Raw genomic sequence first — 20,811 nt, forward strand, 5'->3', positions numbered from 1 at the left:
CTTTCATTTTTTAAATAAATTATTCTTGAATAGCAAGTGTTTGAATGAAGAAATACTTCATATGGCTGTTTCAAAACAGCAGAATACTAGGATACTTCTCAATACCTGTTCTAGCTCTACCAATGCTTTCTTAGGTAACTAAAAATTATTACTTACAAAAACAGAATCCATAAAATTTCTGTTTATTCTACGTCTTATACAAGAAGTGACAAGCTATTACAGACAAGTAAGTAAAAAAAAAAAAGGTAATATAACGATAAAATTCCACCACTGTGATTATTTTCTTCATATATTTGTCTGTTTAGGTAATCCCTTAGATTTTCTTTTTTTATATTCAAATCCATTGGAATATGCTTGTCCACTTCAGAGGAGTCAAATCAGTTTTTACGATACCCTAAGTGCACTGAAATGGTGCCTGCTAACAGAGAAAATGTACCAACTGAATGCATAGTATAAAATCAATTTTTAACAAACCCGATGCTGAAAGAATAGCTATATTATTAGAAATTTTAAGATCACGTTTCTTTCTGCTAGTCCTCCTGCAGCAATGGGGGATTCAATGCTCCATGGCACTGCCAAACTTGAAGAGTACAGCACGTAGCTTTCCTTTCCTCACTTGCCTGGAAGCAAGCCCCAGGAGAAACTGGGTGCTCAGCTGTCCACCATGATCCACACCCCAGGCACTGTGATGCCCAAATTAAGCAAAGAAAGGATTGTACTGAAAAAAAAACCCCAAACAAACCAAACCAAAACCATCAAAGACCAAACTGCATCAGCACAGTATTGAATTTTGATTCAATGAACAGTCATCAATGCCAATTGAATCTTCAGTGAGAGATTACAAAAAATAGGCATCAGCACCAACAGTAGTTGAAAAGACAGGGATCTTGGTTGGGAATCAGAGCTGGTGAGTCATCATCATCTTCCCTTTCTTCTGAGGGTAGGGACTTGTCTAGTGGACATGCAAGTAGCACAGCTCACCTGAATCATAGCCCAAGTGTCATAACCAGAAGAGTACCTCATGTTAGAAACCTGGTAGGAACTTGGGCTCTAAGGAGCTTACCAGTGTAAGCAGTTTTCTAAGTTCTGAGAGACTGGTCCAGTACACTGACACTGATTAGAGATGGGGGGCAAAGAAGCACATCCTATTAAATTCTGCTGTTTGTAATATTAATAGACCATGAGTGAGGTTTTAAAAACACATGATAGAATCATAGAATCATTAATGTTGAAAAAGATCTCCAAGATCATCGAGTCCAACATTTGACTGAACACCACCTTGTCAACTCAAACATAGCATCAAGTGCCACTTCCAGTAGTTTCTTGAATACTTCCAGGCATAGTGACTCCATCACCTTCCTGGGCAGCCTGTTCCAATGCCTTTTCAGAGAAAAAATTCTTCCTGATGTCCAACCTGAACCTCACCTGGTGAAGCTTGAGGCCATTTCATCTTGTCCTATTGCTTGTTGCCTGGGAGAAGATATCATGATGCCCACCTGGCTACAGCCTACTTTTCATGTAGTTGTAGAGAGCAATAAGATCTTCCCTGAGCCTCCTTTTCTCCAGACTAAACAACCCCAGCTTCCTCAGCTGCTCCTCACAGGGTTTGTTCTCTAGACCCTTCACCAGCTCTGTTGCCCTTCTCTGGACTCACTCCAAAACCTTGGTGTCTTTCTTGTAGTGAGGGGCCCAGAACTGAAGACAGGACTCGAGGTGCAACCTCATCAGTGCTGAACACAGGGCAATGATCACTGCCCTGGTCCTGCTGGCCACAGTATTCCTGATACAGGCCAGGAGGCCATTGGCCTTCTTGGCCACCTGGGCACAGTGCTAGCTCATGTTCAGCTAGTTGTTGACCATCACCCCCAGGTCCTTTTCCAATGGGCAGCTTTCCAGCTACTCTTACCCCAGCCTTTAGTGCTGCATGGCATTGTTATGACCCAAGTGCAGGACTCAGAACATAACCTTATTGAACCTCATCGATCCAGCCTGTTCAGATCCCTCTGCAGAGCCTTCCTACTCTCCAGCAGATCAACGCTCCTGCCTAACTTAATGTCATTCCTGAACATGCTGAGGGTGCACTTTTCCCTTGTTCAGACCATTGATAGATATTAAACAGAACTGCCCCCAATACTGCCTTGGGGGACCCCACTAGTGACAGGCTACCAAATGGATGCAGCACCATTCATCACCACTCTCTGAGTCTGACCATCCATTGAGTTTTTAACCCAGGGAAAAGTGCACTTGTCCAAGACATGGGCTGCCAGTTTCTCCAGAAGAATGTTGTGGAAGACTGCATCACAGGCTTTACTGAGGTTCAGGTGAACAACATTCACAACCTTTCCCTCATCCACTAGGCAGTTCACCTGGTCTTAAAAGGAGATCAGGTTGGTCAGACAGAACTTGCCTTTCCTAAACCTGTGCTGGCTGGGCCTGATCCCCTGTACGAGCCATGTGACTGCACTCAGGATAATCAGTTCCATAATTTTCCCAGCACTGAGGTCAGGTTGACAGGCCTGTAGTTCACTAGATCCTCCTTCTGACCCTTCTTGTAGATAAGCATCACATCAGCCAACCTCCAGTCATCTGGGACCTCCCCAGTTAACCATCAAGATACCTGATGATAAATGATGGAGAATGGCTTGGTGAGCTCTTCTGCCAGTTTCCTCAGTACCCTCAGACCATCCCATGCCCTAGTCTTTTGAGTGTCTAATTGGCACAACAGGTCACTACAGGTCACTAATAACTTCTTCCTGCATTGCAGGGGATCAATTCTGCTCCCCATCCCTGTCTATCAGCTCAGGAGGCTGGTTGTCCTGAGGATAACCGGTCTTTCTGATAATGACTAATGCAAAGAAGATGTTAAATATCTCAGCCTTTTCCTCATTCTTGGTGATAATGTTCCCCTCCCTCCCCAAATACAATAATGGATGGAGATTTTCCTTGGCCCTGCTTTTGTTGTTAATATATTTATAAAAACATTTTTTATTATCTTTTACAGCAGTGGTCAGATTGAGTTCCAGCTGAGCTTTTGCATTTCTGATTTTTCTCTACATGACCAAACAACATCCTTGTACTATTCCTGAGTTGTTTGCCCCTTCTTCCAAAGGTGATAAACTCTCCTTTTTCCCCTGAGTTCCAGCAAAAGCTCCCTGTTCAGCCAGGCTGGTCTTCTTTATCACCAGCTCATCTTTCGGCATATAGAGATGACCTGATCCTGAACCATTAAAATTTCTTTCTTAAAAGTATGCTCAGCCTTCCTGGGTGCTTTGTTATTAAGGATGGTTTCTTAAGGGAAAGTCTGATAAAATTTAAGTAAAGTCAACATTTATGATATGTATTTTTACCTACAGGACAGCAAGTTAAGGTAGTAGGAATGTGGATTACCTCCATTACAAACTCAGAGAACATTATACTGTTTCTATCTCATATTGTAGCACCATTGCAGTGTCACAAAGCTAAACAGCCAAATGAATCTGAGATTCTTCTAAAGGATGAACTCATAAAAGAAACAACAGAATTTGCTTCCCTGGGGAGATCAGTGACAAGCTACTGCTGGTGTCCACCTGTCAAACATGTGGGCCAGGAGTTGGACTCAATGATCCCTGTGGGTCCCTTCCAACTCAGCATATTCTGATTCTGTGATTCTGTCAAACGTTCCTCCTGTTTCCTAATCCTTAAACTGCAGCATCTCATGGACTACTTCAAAAATTTTGGCTTCAACAGCATGTAGCAATTCCATGTGATACTATAGCAATAGTATGGTCAGTCTTCAAAACAAACAGACAAACAAAAAGCTTGAATTACAAAACAGGACTAATATATTACACTATAGAGAAGAATTTATCATTATCAAAGTATTCAATAATACATTATCTATTAGTTCAGTTATAAAATAAATACCATATAATGACAAGTTAAATACAACATTATATTATTACAAGATAAGGGCATGATTAATTCAGTATTCTAAATCTATGCGATAATTACCTCTGAAATGGCTCAAATAATTACACTCCAAACAACAGAAACATTTACCTAGTCAGCCCTCATGAGATAATTGCATGCTTCTTACTTGAGTTTTTCATGTGAAGTTACCAACAAAAATATCAGGCAAGTGAAGGGAAAAGGGTTTTTTCCTCTCCTTAAGATTTAAAGTCACTTGGCTTCCGAGGGCAGATTTGCTTTTTTCCAAGTAAGTAGTAAAGTGGAGCTCCACCATTGTGTAGACTGACCATTTCCATTTGGTCAGTCATCTATTACGATGCCAGTTCTAATTGGCAAAGGAAACAGACCAAAACCTGCTCGAATGACCATTTAATTAGCTACCGTACCAATTATAAACAACACTTCACCCACCTTCGATCAACTGACAGAAGTAGTAATGATAAATTATAGAGTAAGTGTAAATAAAGTGTTTTTAATTAGTGTAATTAATCACTTCACACATTGTTTGTTCATTTGGGTAACAGTTGAAAGAAAGCACTACCAAAACTCCTTTAATGTCCTTTAAACATTCATTTATAGAGTTAATAGGTTGAGGTGCCTCAAATCCCAGCTAGAGGAACCACTTCCTAACTCTTAGTATATCCTAATTAAGGACTTCAAATACCAAAAAGTCATCACTTATTGTTTCTTCTGCCTCTCAGGTCATTTAGTTTGAGTGCAAAATATTGATTCCTACCCTACAACCTACTTTTTTTGTTAGTTCATTAAAGTGTCTGTACTCCTAGTAAGCAGTCACTAACCCATCCTAAAGCTGGGTTCTATTTGTTGCTCAGTTTTGCAAAGGAATGGATGATTAAAAAAAGATGTAATAAAATAAAATGTCAGGGCAGGTATCTGTAAAGTGGTCAGTCAGTTTCTGAGTGTTTAACTGTATTTAGGATGCTGGAAGAATCCAGGAACCAGACTGAAAGAACAACAAAACTAGATACTTTTGATGGTAACCTGCCAGTGTCCTTCCACAGTGTTTGACATTAAAGAATATGTGATGATAGTTATTGACAAGGTGCATGGACCTATTCCTAGTGGTACTAAATTCTTTGGCATCTCACTGGTACAGTCTGTTTTCTAAGCCCTGCTCCCAGAATTAAGCTGCTCTGTCTGGGACCAGGAGTAAACTTTCTCTCCAAATTGGAAGGGTAAGGAGCATTTGTTTGTCTGTTTTAAACCCCTCTGTTACACCATGGCCTACTTTTGAGGTAATCTGAAACATTCTTTGAAGAAATTCTCTCTTGCTAAGACGATTTAGGATGGTTTTGGAAAGCAGAGAAATTGAGGGAGCAGAAGGGAGGCCCTGCAAGTACCACAGGGGGTGTCAAGAAGCAGCCATATAGGTACAGACCTTCCCCATTTTCTAGTTGTGAAAAATGCAAGGCAGAAAGGCAGAAGTAGTGGAGGCAGGGAGCAATGAGGAAAATCCCTGTGAACTAGTTGAGAGAGCTTTGTGACTGTCATAAAAAGAAGACATTTTCCTAATTATAGACAGTAAAAGGAGAGATTAAACCACAGCAAAACTTAAGACCTGCAGTTGAAAACAAATCTTGTCAGCTACAACTGGTCATACAGATTCTGTAGGAAAAGAAGGGCTTTCGAGCGAACTGTTAGCCAGAGCTCAAACAGAAGACAACAAGTAGCTATACTATAACAATAGTCATAAGCATTACCTCCATTCTCCCTCCAAATCTGAGACTAGTACTAGAATAGTACTAAAAAAATATTTCAACATCTATTTTCTAGGAGATATTAAATGTATCAGTAGCTTTATATTACAAGAAAAAAAATGCCAAGGCTGCAATACAGCAGAGGAATTCTATACCTTAATAATGAAGAAAGTTCAGGAGGAAAAAAAGGCAGGGGGTTGGTGACCAAATGCATACTTAAAATGAAGAAATAAATACTTCAAATGCTAAATCACAAACAGCTCCCTTGTTATGAACAAAATACATCTCTTCAGATGAGAAGCAGCAATTCTTAAATGAGCACACTGAAAACAAACTTGTTTTACAAAAAAGGGAAGTGATTTACATGCAATGCCATGCTCTACCCACATTAAGAGGGCTATGTTCTACCCACAAATACAGAAAAGGGCTTTAGTACTGCTATTGAACCTATTCTTAGGTACTGGAAAATAGGATTTAGTGGAATGCATTTGCAAGTGTGGAATAAGTTCATTCTCATCCAAGAATTCTATAAATTATATACATCTGGAGAAATGATGCAAAAACTAGGTTGATACCATTATGTAAGTGAACAATACAAGGATATCCCTTCTAACTCTACTTCTGACCTAATTACTATTGGAAAGAAAGATGAAGAACACTTTATTTCAAGAGTAAGTGAACTGGGAATAGAAACTAGTTTCATTAGATTCTGATTATCTTATGCCTTTTTTACACAAGATACAACTTGTGCCAATTTTGTAAGAAGAAAACAGAGATGTTTTCTAGGATTTGAAATAATAAATCTCTACTCCAAGGGATAGCAAAGCAACATAAATGTCCACAAGAAGTAGTAGAAAAACTTAACACTTGAATGGCATAGATAAAAAAAAAAAAAAAGGCTGCATTCGACCCCAACAGTAAATAGTTCTTTTTTGATTACTGAAAGATATTTTTTTTTTTTACCTCATGGAATAAGGTAACATAGCAATGCCTAAGCAATCCTTCAGTGTTAACTACTACCTTCAGTGGTAACTTCAGTGTTAACTACTCCAACAGTGTGTGTTTTGCTTTCTATACCATATCACACATAGCATTACTCCAGATGTTTGTATGAAATGTAAAATCAGCCAGACCTTCTTTCATAAGCATGACTTGGCAATGTTTGACAGGAAGATCTTGAGTTCCATTACTAATGAGAGAAATTACTGAACATGCTAGAGAAAAATGGTCCAAAATACATGCACTGAGCAAGAACAGATTTATACATATATAAAATCAGAATATAGAAGTTGCTCTAGTCTTTGGGGTTTGTTTTTTTATTTTTTGTTTGATTGTTTTGTTTTGATGGGGGGTTTTTTGGGTTTTTTTTTGATAGATAAGTTATCTTAAATTTTGATTAAAATCAAGGATAACCTAGTACTATGATTTTTTCATTTACCCTAAGATTAAACAACTTCTTTTGTAGAAGATTAATCATATTTATTAAATCACTTGTTAAACCCTGCAGATATCGAAATCACATAGTCTCTGAAAGAGATAATTTATCACTGGCCATTAGGATGATGTGGCTTTACAGGAGTAACAGATAGACACAACACAAAAACAAGATGGGCAGCCAGGATAACAACTAAATTACATTTCTGCATTACAGAGGTCACAAAGAGGAAAAATAGTATCCTCTAGTCTTTCTGATGGTGACCTTGCTACTTCTGAGAAACTCTGCAACTCTAGGAGTAGCAGAACACTTCACTGTAACAGAAGTTTGCTCTCTATTAAAAGATCACAGTGTGGAACCACAGGATAACAGTATCTAAGCACGGCTCCTGGATGCGATTAGATATGTTTCTGAATGTGACCACAACAAGAAATATGCATGCAGGAGGAGGCAACTGCATGCAGCAACATACGCAGGAAGATCCAGCTCAGAAGGAACTGCCATGTTTCCATTTGGAAAACACTGATTTTTGGCATTAAAAATGGTTATTTTTTAATTTGTGTTTTCATTATCAGTCTACCATTTTTCAAAGAATAAGTACATTTAAAATGGAGTGTGAGTTTTGTTTACACAAAAAAAATTCCAAACATGGAAATTAAGAACATATTTTGCATTACTGAATCCTATTTTTTTGAAGTATTTTATACCTGTGAAGACCAACTGTTAATGTCAGGTGTTTCTAGTCACCCTCTGTGCCTAGTGTAGCCTAAAATTGCTATCAACAGCATTAAACTAACATGTTCCCTTTTTATCACTAGGAAATAAAATCAGATGGTTATAGACATCAAACAAACATGATGCACATAGAAGTTGAATGCATTATCAGAAATAAAAAAAATTAGATTAATCTTGTCTGATAGACCTAAATTAGACTTGAAAATAAAAAAAAGTGCTCAACAGCTTCTGATTATAAAAGTCCATAAAACTACTCACCAGATATGTGGATCTAATACAAAAGATATCAGCAGATCTATTATGCTATTATGTTGTTCTATAAACTTAACTACTAGCACAAAACAGGTTTCGTCTTCTTGTATGAGGTAGAACTCCATTTTTCCCTGACCTTTGACAGGTTTAAGTCCCAAATCTTTTCTGTCCACAAAAGAAAATTACTATTTGGTCTCTGAGGTGAGCCAGTTCAGAATGTGCTTAGCACTGCCTCAGAAGTCAATTAAAAAGTAAGTCAAAAAGGTCAAAATTTTATTACAATCTTTTTCATCCACCTAAACCTTCTCTGCCATAAACCAGAAAGTGCATCCTTCTGCTTCTGCTTTCTCTTTCTGTCCATAAATGTGCCCCACTCTCTGCTCTCACATTATCCTCAGAAAATTAATTTCTCCATTTATAAGGCCAGAATAGAAAAAAATGGAGGCAACTCTCTACTCTGCATTACCACAGAAGTCACAAAAATCCTACTTAATTGAAAGCTATGTAAACTGCATCGCAGTAGCGTAGCACCAAAAAAAAAAAAAAAAAATCAACTCCATACCTGCCAAAATTTTCTGTGCCATGTACATCGCATTACATAGACTAACAAGCCAACTACCTCTTTTTCAAGGCTGCATCTACATATTGCTTCTGCTCACAAGCTGGCATCAGCAGACCCCAGAACGATGCAGCTCTTGGCACTTCTGATTGTGCCAAGTATGCACTGACTGGTGTGCCACTAAGGCATGAGTAGGGTGAGTGGTTTATCAGTCTCTTGTAAGGATGTGGGCGCATTTGTTTCCTGGACTGTACTGCAGGCACAATATTTACTGATGTTCTTTTGCGCTGTAGGTTCGAATGCCAAAAGCATTTCTTTGTTCTGCTCCTACACATGCTACTATAAGACACTGCCATTTTCTAATGAGTTTCAGTAACTGCTTCCTGCAGTGGATGAGGGAACACCTGGTTGCCTGTGCAGAATTTGTGTTTGACATAGACTAAGCATTACAAGCTGATCACTACTCCTATCCATCTTTGATGTTGCTACTAATTGTTCCTGCTTTCCTGGTCTTGACTCTCATCTTTCCATTTCCCCTCTCCATATATGTTTTACCTGCTGTTACTGCTCCTGTCAATTTGAGATTCACATTTTGTACTACAGTACTAAAGCTAGATTGTGAGGGGTTGTTTTCCTTAAGCAAGGATTTTAAGTCAGTTGCACAGCATTAAATGACACCAGATACCAAAATCAGATTCATCTCAGGACAAGCAAACTCAGAGATATGAAGTAATATTGTGGTTATCAGTATGGAAAAGTGTGCTTCATCTTACAGACATAAGCAGATATAAGGAAACTCCAAGAAACTCCATGTTACAGGTCACAGCACACTGAAACAAAAATTCAGCCTGTAGGCTGCTGTGCAGAAATGGAGGTAAATTAGAAATTACTTAGTTGCAATGTTCTCATAGTGTTACTCCTGGACTTCCAACATGACACACCAATGCATAATCTGAATTTGCTTCAAGTTAATGTGAAAGCATGTGAAAAGTCAGGATAGCAAGGCCACTTATAGACATAAAATGGGTGGGTTTGGGTTTTTTTTGAGGATGAATGATCATCTCTTTTGGGGGCAAGACACTGAGGCCTTATTTCATGATGTGTGAAAACATTAAAGACAAAGGAAGAAGATAAAAGAAAAGATGGAAATTGAAACAAGAAAGGAATCAAAAGACAAGATGTGATAAGACAGAAATGGGTGGTTTAGAGAAAGATACGGCAGTAAGACAAGGCAAGAGAGCACAATAAAGGAGAAGGATGGATATTAAGATGGTATGGGTGTCTCCAGCTGGGGATTCCTTCCTGAGGAGAGGAAATTGCAAGAGGGAGCCTGCAGAAGTTTGGGTCTAACAGTAAGGGCATGTACTGGGCCATCACTTTTTGAACAGCAGTTCTGCCAGTGACTTCTAGTGCTTTCTCCTTAAGAAAACCTATAAACCCACCCAGACACCGTACCAATCTACAGAAGGGCTACAGAAGAATTGAGATGATTGAAGCCCTGCACAAGTGGGTGCCCGCAGCAACTTCTGTGCCACCCCTGAGGAACCAGAAAAAGCATAAACTGCTTCCCTGAACACTGATGATTCTTTCAGCCATCACCAGGCTTCTTTCCTGCAACAACCACATATGAAATTGAAGACAGGCAGTGAACAAAAGAGTAATAAGATCGGCTAGACCTGAGTCACAGTCCCCAATACTCCACTGTCAGAAATTCACAGTGGACCATGGCTGATAAAATAAATACCAAAGTCTGTCAGGAATTCTGGTGGTGAAAGCCCATACTGTTACTCTGCTCCTAAGTTTGATTCTCTGCAGTAGTCTCCTTCTGCCTGCATAACTGAAGAGACCATAAAGGAAAACTTCACTTATGTTCTTAAAGTGAGAACATGGACATGAATTTACTAGGATGTGATATGTCAGCAACAAAGATGTGCCTGTTTTATCTGGCCCTTACCATCCTGATATCCGTAAGAGGAGAAGTGGTGGAGTACTGAATGACAGTGTTTGAGCTATATCTTTTCATCTGGTGCTATTCTCAATGTCTTTGAATTCTGCCTCTGACAGAGGATGAAAACAATAAAATCCAACCTCAGGATGCTTAGTGTTGATGGAGCATTTCCTGAGGCATCACTGGCTGTAAACACTGATGCTGAGATGTAAGAGGTGGCTCTCAGGATCACTTGAGCCTGCTTCATTTTATCAAATCTTAATATCTTTGTGGGGTTTAGCAACGAATCTACAGAATTTTTTCATGGCCAGCTATTTTGTAAAGGCGTCCACCTCCTTCTGAGGACTGCCCCTGGAAGCAGGTCTTGGTGTTTGCAATCAGCCAATGGCTATTACAATGTTAAATGACTTAATAATTATTTCACTCTAACACTTAGGGTGACTAGGGACAGAACGGGGAGGTGGGTAAAGGAAACAACATTTTATTCCCATTTCTCAGAAATCTACATGTTTAACAACTACTTCAAAAGACTGAACTTGACTCACATTGAGAATTGACATTGACACAGTTGAGAATTTTTGTACAACTTTATTCGTGAGAATATACAATGAATAATTGTGAGACCACCCTTTAAAAAGATTTGCTCCATTACAAATTGGGCAAAGATGATTTTGAAACCCCAAAGTTTTGAAGCCAAGATTGGCAAAAGCTTGGATTAGAAGAGATGAATGGAATAAGGAGAGGCATCCAAAATGTCCAACTATAAATATTTAACCTAAATATATTGCAATACTAACAGAAGTTTCCACAAAAAATCAAAATTTCCTCAGACTTCAGACTTCATACTCTGAGAGATTTATTTGGAGCTATGAACTGTTGAGTCAGACAACTGCCAGGTTTGCATTAATGCAGCAGACAGAAAGATAGTGTAATCCATGTTATGCATTTCTGCCACTCCTACTCCAAAGACTCCAATCCTGAAATAAAAGAGGGGCATGCACATTTCCTAGGTGTTTTTCAGTTCTGAAACATACTTAAAGAGCACATGATTTTATTAGTGTGTATGTTTACCAAGAGATCCCACAAGAACACCTCCTTTGTGTGCACAAAGAATGACTCAGCTGGATCGCCCTGACTCTCAGAGCAGATAATCAAATGGAAATAACTTCATCTATCAAAAAATTGTGAGGTCCACTGATGCCAAATTTCATCTCATTGAGAGTGTCAGCCATCTGACAGGTGGCAATTTCATAAAACAAGAGCTATAGGATGGAAAACACATAAACACACATCTTTTTACACATTCATTGTGTAAATAGTGCCTTTTTGTTTCAATCCATTTTCAGTATCTATGAATAAAGCAGCTGATAAAGACTGAAAATCATAAAGGTTGAACAAGGAGTGCTCTTTCAAACTGGGACATCTGCTTTTGTGCTGAGTAAGGAGGATCTCTCTTATTACAAAAAATTGCTGAAACAAAAATGAATTAAGAGAATAAAATAAGAGTTTAGCCTATCTTTTTAGCCTCAGAATTAGACAGGTTATTTATGTGAAAACTGTATCTGTCTAATGCAACATCTACATATAAGTGCATGTGATAAAAATAATCTGTTCTTGCAACATAAATCATTCTTCAGAGGAAAAAAATCAACATCTAAATAAATGGTACTGCTACCTATTTGTGCTGCATTTGGGGCAAATAGTTTCAAATGATTAAAAGAGTAAATATATTGTGGAATTTAGTCCATGCTTTTTCTTCCCCAGAAGGACTTAGACATCCTTAACTGTCTGCAGTTCTGTCAATATGTAGCCTCAGTGTAGTGCACTATGAAATGGCCTTAGCCAAGAAGATGGTAATATTAAATCTACATTGTATTTATTCCCTTATCAGTGTGCTGGATTCTGCAGTTAATCCTGAGCACCAGGACAACAGGGTCACAGACATAAATAAAACATATCCAGAAAATGTGAGGAAAAAATTTATCTGGAGTACTGAAAATGTTGGACAGGAAAAACTGCAATTCTAATATAAACCCACTTGTTTTTTAATTGAAATTTAACATATCAAGATATTTGGGAGAATGATCCAAGAGGCTTTTTGATACATGTCAATTAGAACTCTGTTGCTGCAGTCTGTGGTATTGATTCAGAGAGTAAAAAAGGAGGGTTGTCACATGAAGTGATTAAGCAAGTGAAAAACAGTGAAATGATTCTGTTTCAGTTAGATATGTAAACAACAAAAGCTCCATAAATCTGTCCCATAATCCTTTGAAGACTGGTCTTATGCTCACTTTGTGGAAGATGAAGCAAAGGAAAAAGCATGAAAGATTTAAGTATAGATACCTTGAAGTAAACTTAGAGACTTCTGGACTAGCAGACATTTGAGCTTGTGGTTTAAGTTAGGAAAAAAGTGTCAGTGGATTTACTCAATAATCTCAGCAGTCCATCCAACCCTCCTTTTGCTAATGCCATGACAGAGGAAAAAACCATTGCCTGTCTCCACCACTGTAGCCTGTAAGGATTCAGTAGAGACTGTAAGGACTCAGCATGTTCTGTAAGGATTCAGTGAGCTTCAGCTAATTATCATCTCAGAAATTGTTTTGATGATAGTATTGTGACAGTCCTCTAATGAGACATGGTAATGACCTACAGGGATAGGGGTACAGTGGAACTAGTAGAAGGGAAAGAAATATAGGACCCAGATTTTCCTCTCGTTCCACATTTATCTTACACTACCCATCTCTAAAATGCAAATTTACAAACATTGGCAGGAAAAGGTAGTTTGGTCTTAACACTTGCTTAGAGGACTGCAGTTTCTCTGTGTTACACAGGATGGAAATCTAGGGGCCTCAGGAAATTCATCAGGACCTTTCCCACTTATCTGCAGGCCAGGCTGAACCTTATCAAAGCTTAAAGACATGTTCTCAGCAACCACCCTTCTTCACTCAGACAGTTGTATATCTGTGTTTACTCTCCTTCCTTCCATGCAGCTTTCTACTTTTTCAATTGTTCTTACATATAATGAGAGGGAATAAATAAAAAAAAAAAAAAAAAAACCAAAAAACCCTCTCAAAAAAACAAACAACAAAAAAAAGGAATGGATCTGAAGTAGTTGTGTGATTTGAGACAGTGATGCAGTGATGGGAAGGGGAGGAAAAAAATCTCTTGTTTCCTTTATCCCACATCTTTTCAAGATTTCTAATCTGAAATATTAATTTTTGGTCTCTACAATGCATACTCAGCCCTTGCACAGTCTTATTTTCACACGTTTTTCCCCACTAAATTAACAATTCCACCATGAAAATACCTTTCCTGAGCTACACTCACTGTTCAGTACTACTGTGTCTTAAGTTTGAAACATCCTGGGTGTTATCTCTGTCCTGAACTAAAGTTTGTTCCTCTGCATGTTTCCTTGCCCAGTGATTTCAGGTCCTACACTTACTGTGCATTCCCATCCCTATTCCATGACTCATCTCCAGTGTCTTATATGTGATTACCTTGGCTCTCACGTCCCTGGTCTTTCCCTGATCCTATTTCAAGTGACAGCTACTTATCTTCATTTGTGCAAAAGCAGTATTTTCGAGTTCCCATTAGAGAGACATAATGGTGGAAGGAAGAAATATTTTCAGAGAAGAGCAGCCAGCCATGCTGGGTGTTACAGCAATGTAGAGCAGGGAGGAGAACAGATCGAGTGCCCTCACAGTAACGCTGAGGAACCCGGCTGGTCCCTAGGACACACTGTAGCGAATGGCCACTGACACAAGCAGCAGCCTGTACATGCCCACGCTCAGGGGCTGAGGGTATGTGTGGACAACTGTAGTTCTGCTAATGACATCCCTGCAAACACTTAGGACAAACTGAACTCCCCTCTTATGCCACAAAAACTATATCATGTTTGATGTAAACTGGAGTGACACAATCTTGACAGATCTAGAGCTACATAAAGAGAAATCTCTGCAGTACGGGGAACTGCACCACTGAGGTGTAGGTTCACGTCTTAAGTCAGATGCAGCTCCTTGCAAAATTCTGGAAGTTTCCTGACTTTTCGTCTGTCACTTGTAACTGGAAACACATGGTTTGGGGAAGACAATTTATACTGGGTTGGGACAGAAGAAAGAGATGGGCAACAGTGCAGGAGCTCCCTTCAGCTGGATATAACCTTGTCCCAGGGTCAGCAAAACCACAGGAAGCTTGTATGAGAGCTCACAGCAGTCACGAATCTGCCTGTCTGATAGTAATTTTAATCCACTGATCACTCTGCTTTTATTTCACCAAATTAATAAGAGCTTTATATATTTAAGGTTTTTTTACATTTGCTGATTCACATTCAGGAAAGATAATTAGCGAGCATCTCTGCTAGCAATACAGAACCCCTCCTGTGTAAGCCCCTTTCATGTGACTTGTCCCATTTGTCTTTTTTTCATGGCTTTTATTTGCTACTAAAGGAATAGCACATGTGAAGTGATGTTTGAGATTTAGAGTATTATAGCAGCTGACTGCTACGTGATGACTTTTTAAAGCTAGGTCTGAGAAAATCAGAGTGCATGAAACCGAATCGTAAAGATTCTGACTACAGACACACTAATCCTCTACAAAGGCAGAGCTACTGATAGATTAACTCATTAGACTAGATGCACACTGGTCTAGATATTCAGAAAAAGAAGCTGTGGTTACATCCCTGGGCAGGCTTTCATATGATGATTTTAAAAATCTGCTTCAACTAGACTAGAACTGTCATGGCAGGCTGGAAATGCTCTCCTCAGAGTCAGTCTTGTTACTTAAAATACAGCTTTGCAGTCAAACTGCAAAGAAGTAAACATAACTAAAATTGTCAAGTTAGGAGCTCAAAAGTTATGAAATGCCAGACTAAGTTTCCTTTTCTGAATTATCCCTCTTCCCCTCCTTTCTTGTCTTACAGACAGTGCACAAAATGCAAAACTATTCAGTGTTTTGTAGCTGCCTCATTTTTTACTGCATGACCTCAGACCTCCATTGAAAAATGTCCAATACAAATTAAAAAAAACCCCAGTATCCTGGTGGATTATTCTATGACCCAACATTTACTTCAGATGCATCACAAATAACAATTTTTGGAATAGCTGTAAAGTGAGACATCTATATAGACTTCATTTTCTATTTGGAGATTGACAGGATTAAGAACAAAGGTGTCTATGAAATACAAATGCTGTGTGTGAGACATTTTCAGAGAGAGCTTTAAATTTCCTTTCGTATCACACTTTTTTTTTTTTTGTGCTTCCACAGTGTTCTGTTATGTTTGTTCTCAGGACATCTAACTGGGAACACCCAGAACAAAGTATTGGTAGAAGATACTTTTAATGTTTTCACAACTATAACATGAAAAATTTAGGACATGAAGGAGGGACAAAAATTTTAAGTAAATATGAGATTTTTCTTTTCATTGAGTATGTGTGTTCTACTCATTGCTTAGAGAAGTGAGAAGCACTCTCCCCTCAACTTCGGAGTAAATGAAGCACGGACAGAAAATGTACAAAATAGGGCATGATAATAATTGTTTTATAGTGCAGTCATAAGAAATTTGAATTATGGTTTACAGACAGCCTTGACTTTGGTACTTTTGACTTTGCAAACACAATAACATTTTAACTGTCTGATGTGTTTGTGGTATTTTATTCTAAATTGAAAAAAGACCCTCAAAAGAGAAAGAAAATCCAGTATATGACATCCTAATTGTATTTATTAGTGATTAGCAGAGATGCAACTCTTAGCTTTGGCATATAGATCTGATGCTTAATTAAAACCATGAACAGCAAATAGCAATCTACTTTCATTACATACTAGTTGTGCCCGAAGCAGAGGAATATAGGGCACCGTGACAAAAGGCTTCGCAGATATTTCCTGACAATGGAAACCGAACTTGCAGCTCTTTAGGGGGAAGCCTGCTCCCTTGTGAGCATGTGCTCCTGCCTGTTCTCTCCAAACCTATGTTTCTTAGGGGTAGCTACTGTCCTGTCCATAATGCTATCACTTTTTCCTTTTCTCAACTGTCATTCTCATCACTCTGTGTTCCCTCTCTTTCCACCTAACTTCCAATCTCATGAACAAATCATTCAGCCAGGCAAACTCAGCTTTCAACACTCTGTCTGGACCTCCTGCTTCAACAAACCTCAGTTCCTCCCCTGCTGATGCCCTACACAATCCATCTCTGTTGCTCCTCTTCTCCATCACTGTTTTCCATTTGCTCATGTTCTTTATTGTTCTTCCTATCTACCTACATTCCTAGTTGTGTCTTAGCTTCTTGTGATACTCTCAAGAAATTTCTTTAGTACTAGTTTTCTTCACATACCCAGACTTCGCTCCATGTACTGTCTTCATCTTTCCCTAAGATTTTTTTCTTAGTTTCCGTCTCTTCAGCCAGTTTCCCAACCAAGATAGCCTCTCTCTGCCTCCAACCTCCTCTATTGCCATCTAGCCAGTTTCATTTTTCTATCATAGAATCACATTTTGAAGGCAATCCTTATCATTCTAATCTGTTCTGTTTCTCCTCACTCAGGAATGAAAAAAAACAGGGCTTACATTGTTTCATAATGTTTTCCCGATTTTGTTCAGATCAAGTAACATCTTCAGAGATGTCAATCACACAGACTGTGCTCAGATCAAGCAACACTGTAACAAAAGTTTTAGTGACATTGTTGGCCCAGAAATCTTATGCACATGAGAAGTGAAAAATTTTCTACTGTCCCAGGATTGTCAGCTGTGAATTTTACTGCAAATCTTGTTTTAAAAGAATGAAAAATGTTCTGACAAATTAAAATTCTCCATCCAGTGTGTAATATCTTCCTTCTGTCACCTGATTACCACATTGCAGGTGATGACTTGTCATTGCTAGAGACACTTTGCAGAAGGTGGATGTCATCAGCCTTTCCAGATGAAGGGGAGATTATCCCCTTTGATTTCAAGAAAACTGAATTTGGGCAGCCACCTCAAAAGATGTGACTCAGTCAGAAGGTACTAGGCAGCAGGGGATCAACTGAGCAGCGAAGGAGATGTAGAGCAATACCAGAGAAAACTGAAAAGCCAGGAGCTGTCAGGAGCTGCAATGGGAGTGAAACGAAAGTGGATATATACTTTGGCAGATGGGAACAGAGTACGAGATAGGAGACTGAGGAAAAGGAAAGAAATTAGGAAAGTAACTTGCTTTTTCATCATCTAATGCTATACCAGACAACAGACCTGTTAACACCTTGGAAAACTTTGTCTCAGTGTGACTCAGGAGCACAAGTGTTGGTAGACATCTTCTCTACAAATATGTTGAGTGGCAAGTTCCTAGTTCACTTTTGCTGTTGTTTAGCCTTGATTCACTTACCCAGTGGCTGGTCCCAGCCAAGAACCTATTGCATAATTCTGCAAATGGAATGGCTGGTAAATGACCAGTGAGCCAACCTTAGAGAAAAGACTTCAGCTTTGCTACAGCTGCCATTCTATGCATCATCTTAAAAAAGTTCATCTACTTCCATCTGTGTATCCACTAGAAAATTTTAGTCTTAAGGAGTATCAGGTACCTGGCCAAGTGGTTACAATGAGACATCAGAATTTCTAACAGCCACGCACTATTTTTCTTTTTATTACTTTTGCACAGTCAAAAACTGCTGCTTGAAAGTTGCTTTTATGGTGGTGATGCTTAAGTTTTGCGACATGACCTTAAAGTATTGTACAGGAACATTATAACTAGAAAATATTTTCCTTAAAATATACTCCATGTGGTTTGTTTCGTTTTGTTTGTTTGTTTGCTTGTGTTTGTTTTTTCCTGAAAAATTAGCAGCAAGATTCCCTCCATTACAAACAAACCCAAAAATTAACTTGCAAAGGCAAGGAAGCAATTTACCTGCTCACAACTACATTGCCTTCTGCCAATATAAGAAAACAATCAAGAAAAACACTAAAAGACATGCATTCAGTTTTAAAGCATGAAATTTTCTAGAACACATATTTCTAGCAACTTACTTTCACTGGCTGAATAGTCCTGTGGATCAAGTATCCCTGACTCCTGCAGTGATCTAATACATGAGTCCACCAGCTCCAGACCAGTGGTGAGTTCATCTTCTATATCCTTCTGACCATCTGTGACAAAATTAATAACATAAAAATGTCAAAGAAGAGCAAAAGATAAAACCAGTTACAACACAAATGGTAAAACCAGTGATATATGACTAAGCATTCAGAGTTGATGAAGGACTGGAGATGACAGTAAGATCACACACATTCAGAGGAGGCTGGCCATACTGAAAATTATGCCATCCTTTTGAAAACAGAATGAGAAAGTTCAGGTCTAATCATAAGAAAACTAGAGACACATTTAGCAATGCCCCCTCTCAAAACTCTACGTTAGTTTCAGTGTTCTTTTTGTCAACCATAACAACTTTTCACAAATTTTACCAGCTTTTAAGTAGAGTTTTCACAAACTAGCAATGAAAAAAACCCACATGCAAACAACAAAAAACCTCACATAAATAAATGGGTTTTCCACTCCATCTTATTTAAGAAAAAATGATCATTCTGGGAGAGAATATATGCAATACATATATGTAGATAAGTACATTACCTTGCGTTTGCCAGTGAAACTGCTCTTCTGTTGAACTGAAATAAGAAAAGCAAAAGTTTTAATTTTTAATTAAATGATTCTGTAGTGTGCCATGAATATTTAGATATAAATCTATTCTGAAGGAAATCATTTAATAAAAGAACTGACTTAAGAATAAACAACATACTTAAAATACATAATTTTACATATTTTTTAATGAGACTTGCACAGCATTCGCTCAGCAGGAGGGAAGAATCTTAACTTCTTGATCAAGAAATTTAAAACATATATATAGAAAATGCCCTCTTGGTCTTGATAGACAAACTACACTATGAACATACTTAGCTTTTTTGGATCCTTCCATTTGTCTGATTCTCCATTTTTATAGAGAAAACTATAAACTGCTTTCTCAAGTGAATAGTTACATGTGATTTCTAAAAGAAATTATGATTCCTGGTTCTACTGATGATTATGTGCATTTTTATATTATTCAAATGTGCAGCTAAGTTAATTCAATTGGCCTACACAAGAGAGTAAATTTAGATGTGTTTGTGCTTCTATGTACAAAGCACTTAAGCAACAGAAGGTCCTAATTTCAATATAATGAGCACGCACACTGGAGGATTGGTTAGGTAGGGGGGTTTTTTAATATAAAATGAATTATATATTAAAATGAATGATACAATGAATTATATATTCAATTAGGCAATGAGTACACGTTCCTAAAAGTTGTGTTCTGTTCATGCTTCAATATAGGTCTTTCTCACGTGCCAAAATCACAAAAAGGATTGAAGTTACTCAATACTAACCATTCTTTTGATAACAGTGAGCTGGTTATTACAGTAATGATTAAAACATTTTTCTGTACATTTTACAAGATATTTACAGGGGAGAACAAAATTAACTGTCACATCCATCAGTTAAAAAAACAAAGACTGAAATTATTTTAACTTTTCAAACAACTATATTTATTTCTTTCTGAGGTTGAGAACAAATGCTGGTTTTAATGAGTAAATGGATTTAAATCTTGTATTGTTTTCCCTTTTCCCAACAGATGCTGAATCTCTTATGAATATGTGAATATACCTCCTAGTATCTATGTTCTGAACAGTAATAATGTAAATGAAATTAAATGCTGCTTTTTTGAGATCTAGTTTTACAGTAAAGAACTTGTGTTAATTATTTATCAGATTTAACAGTGCTAAAACAGAGAATAATTACCTAATACACATAAAATAGTTCTAAAAGGATTTTTAATTTCTAGGTGACATCATAAGTGCTAACCTGACAAATTCAAATCTATAAATCATCCTGAATTTCCAAATACCTACGACCTCTGGTTTATAGTGATTCACTGTAGTGAGATTTCATAGATTAAGAAGATAGTCCTTCAAGGAGACAGTCAACTAAAATGCTTGCAATTCAAGTCCGCTGAAGTTAACAGTATTGAAGATAAACGTTGCCAGAGTCCTCTGACAAAAAATAATAACTGCAAAGTTACTGGAATAAATGACTTTAATTTAAATTACCTTTTGAAATAGTGGGTGGTGGAGACTACAGACAGTGGCTCTTTTTGAAATAACACAATTTTAAATTCCTTTTGCCTGATTTTCAAAATCACTAAATAACTGCAGCTTCAGCTGACAAACTGGTACT

General features: G+C 38.0%; 1 protein-coding gene across 13 annotated transcripts in view; it reads right to left on the reverse strand.

Moving 5' to 3' along the window:
- The window catches only part of CTNND2 (catenin delta 2), a 629,184-nt gene that overhangs the window by 279,913 nt on the left and 328,460 nt on the right, over positions 1–20,811 (reverse strand). For all 13 annotated transcript variants that reach the window (XR_004356187.1, XM_032683409.1, XM_032683400.1 and 10 more), the window contains 2 exons: positions 19,177–19,211; positions 18,579–18,695 (listed from right to left, as the gene is read on the reverse strand). Coding sequence is in view for 12 of the 13 variants with exons in the window: in XM_032683409.1 (XP_032539300.1) it covers positions 18,579–18,695; positions 19,177–19,211 (152 nt within the window). In the remaining variant the exon portion in view is untranslated. The remainder of the gene's footprint in view (positions 1–18,578; positions 18,696–19,176; positions 19,212–20,811) is intronic.

This window comes from Chiroxiphia lanceolata, chromosome 1, assembly GCF_009829145.1.
Source record: "Chiroxiphia lanceolata isolate bChiLan1 chromosome 1, bChiLan1.pri, whole genome shotgun sequence".
NCBI lineage: Eukaryota > Metazoa > Chordata > Aves > Passeriformes > Pipridae > Chiroxiphia > Chiroxiphia lanceolata.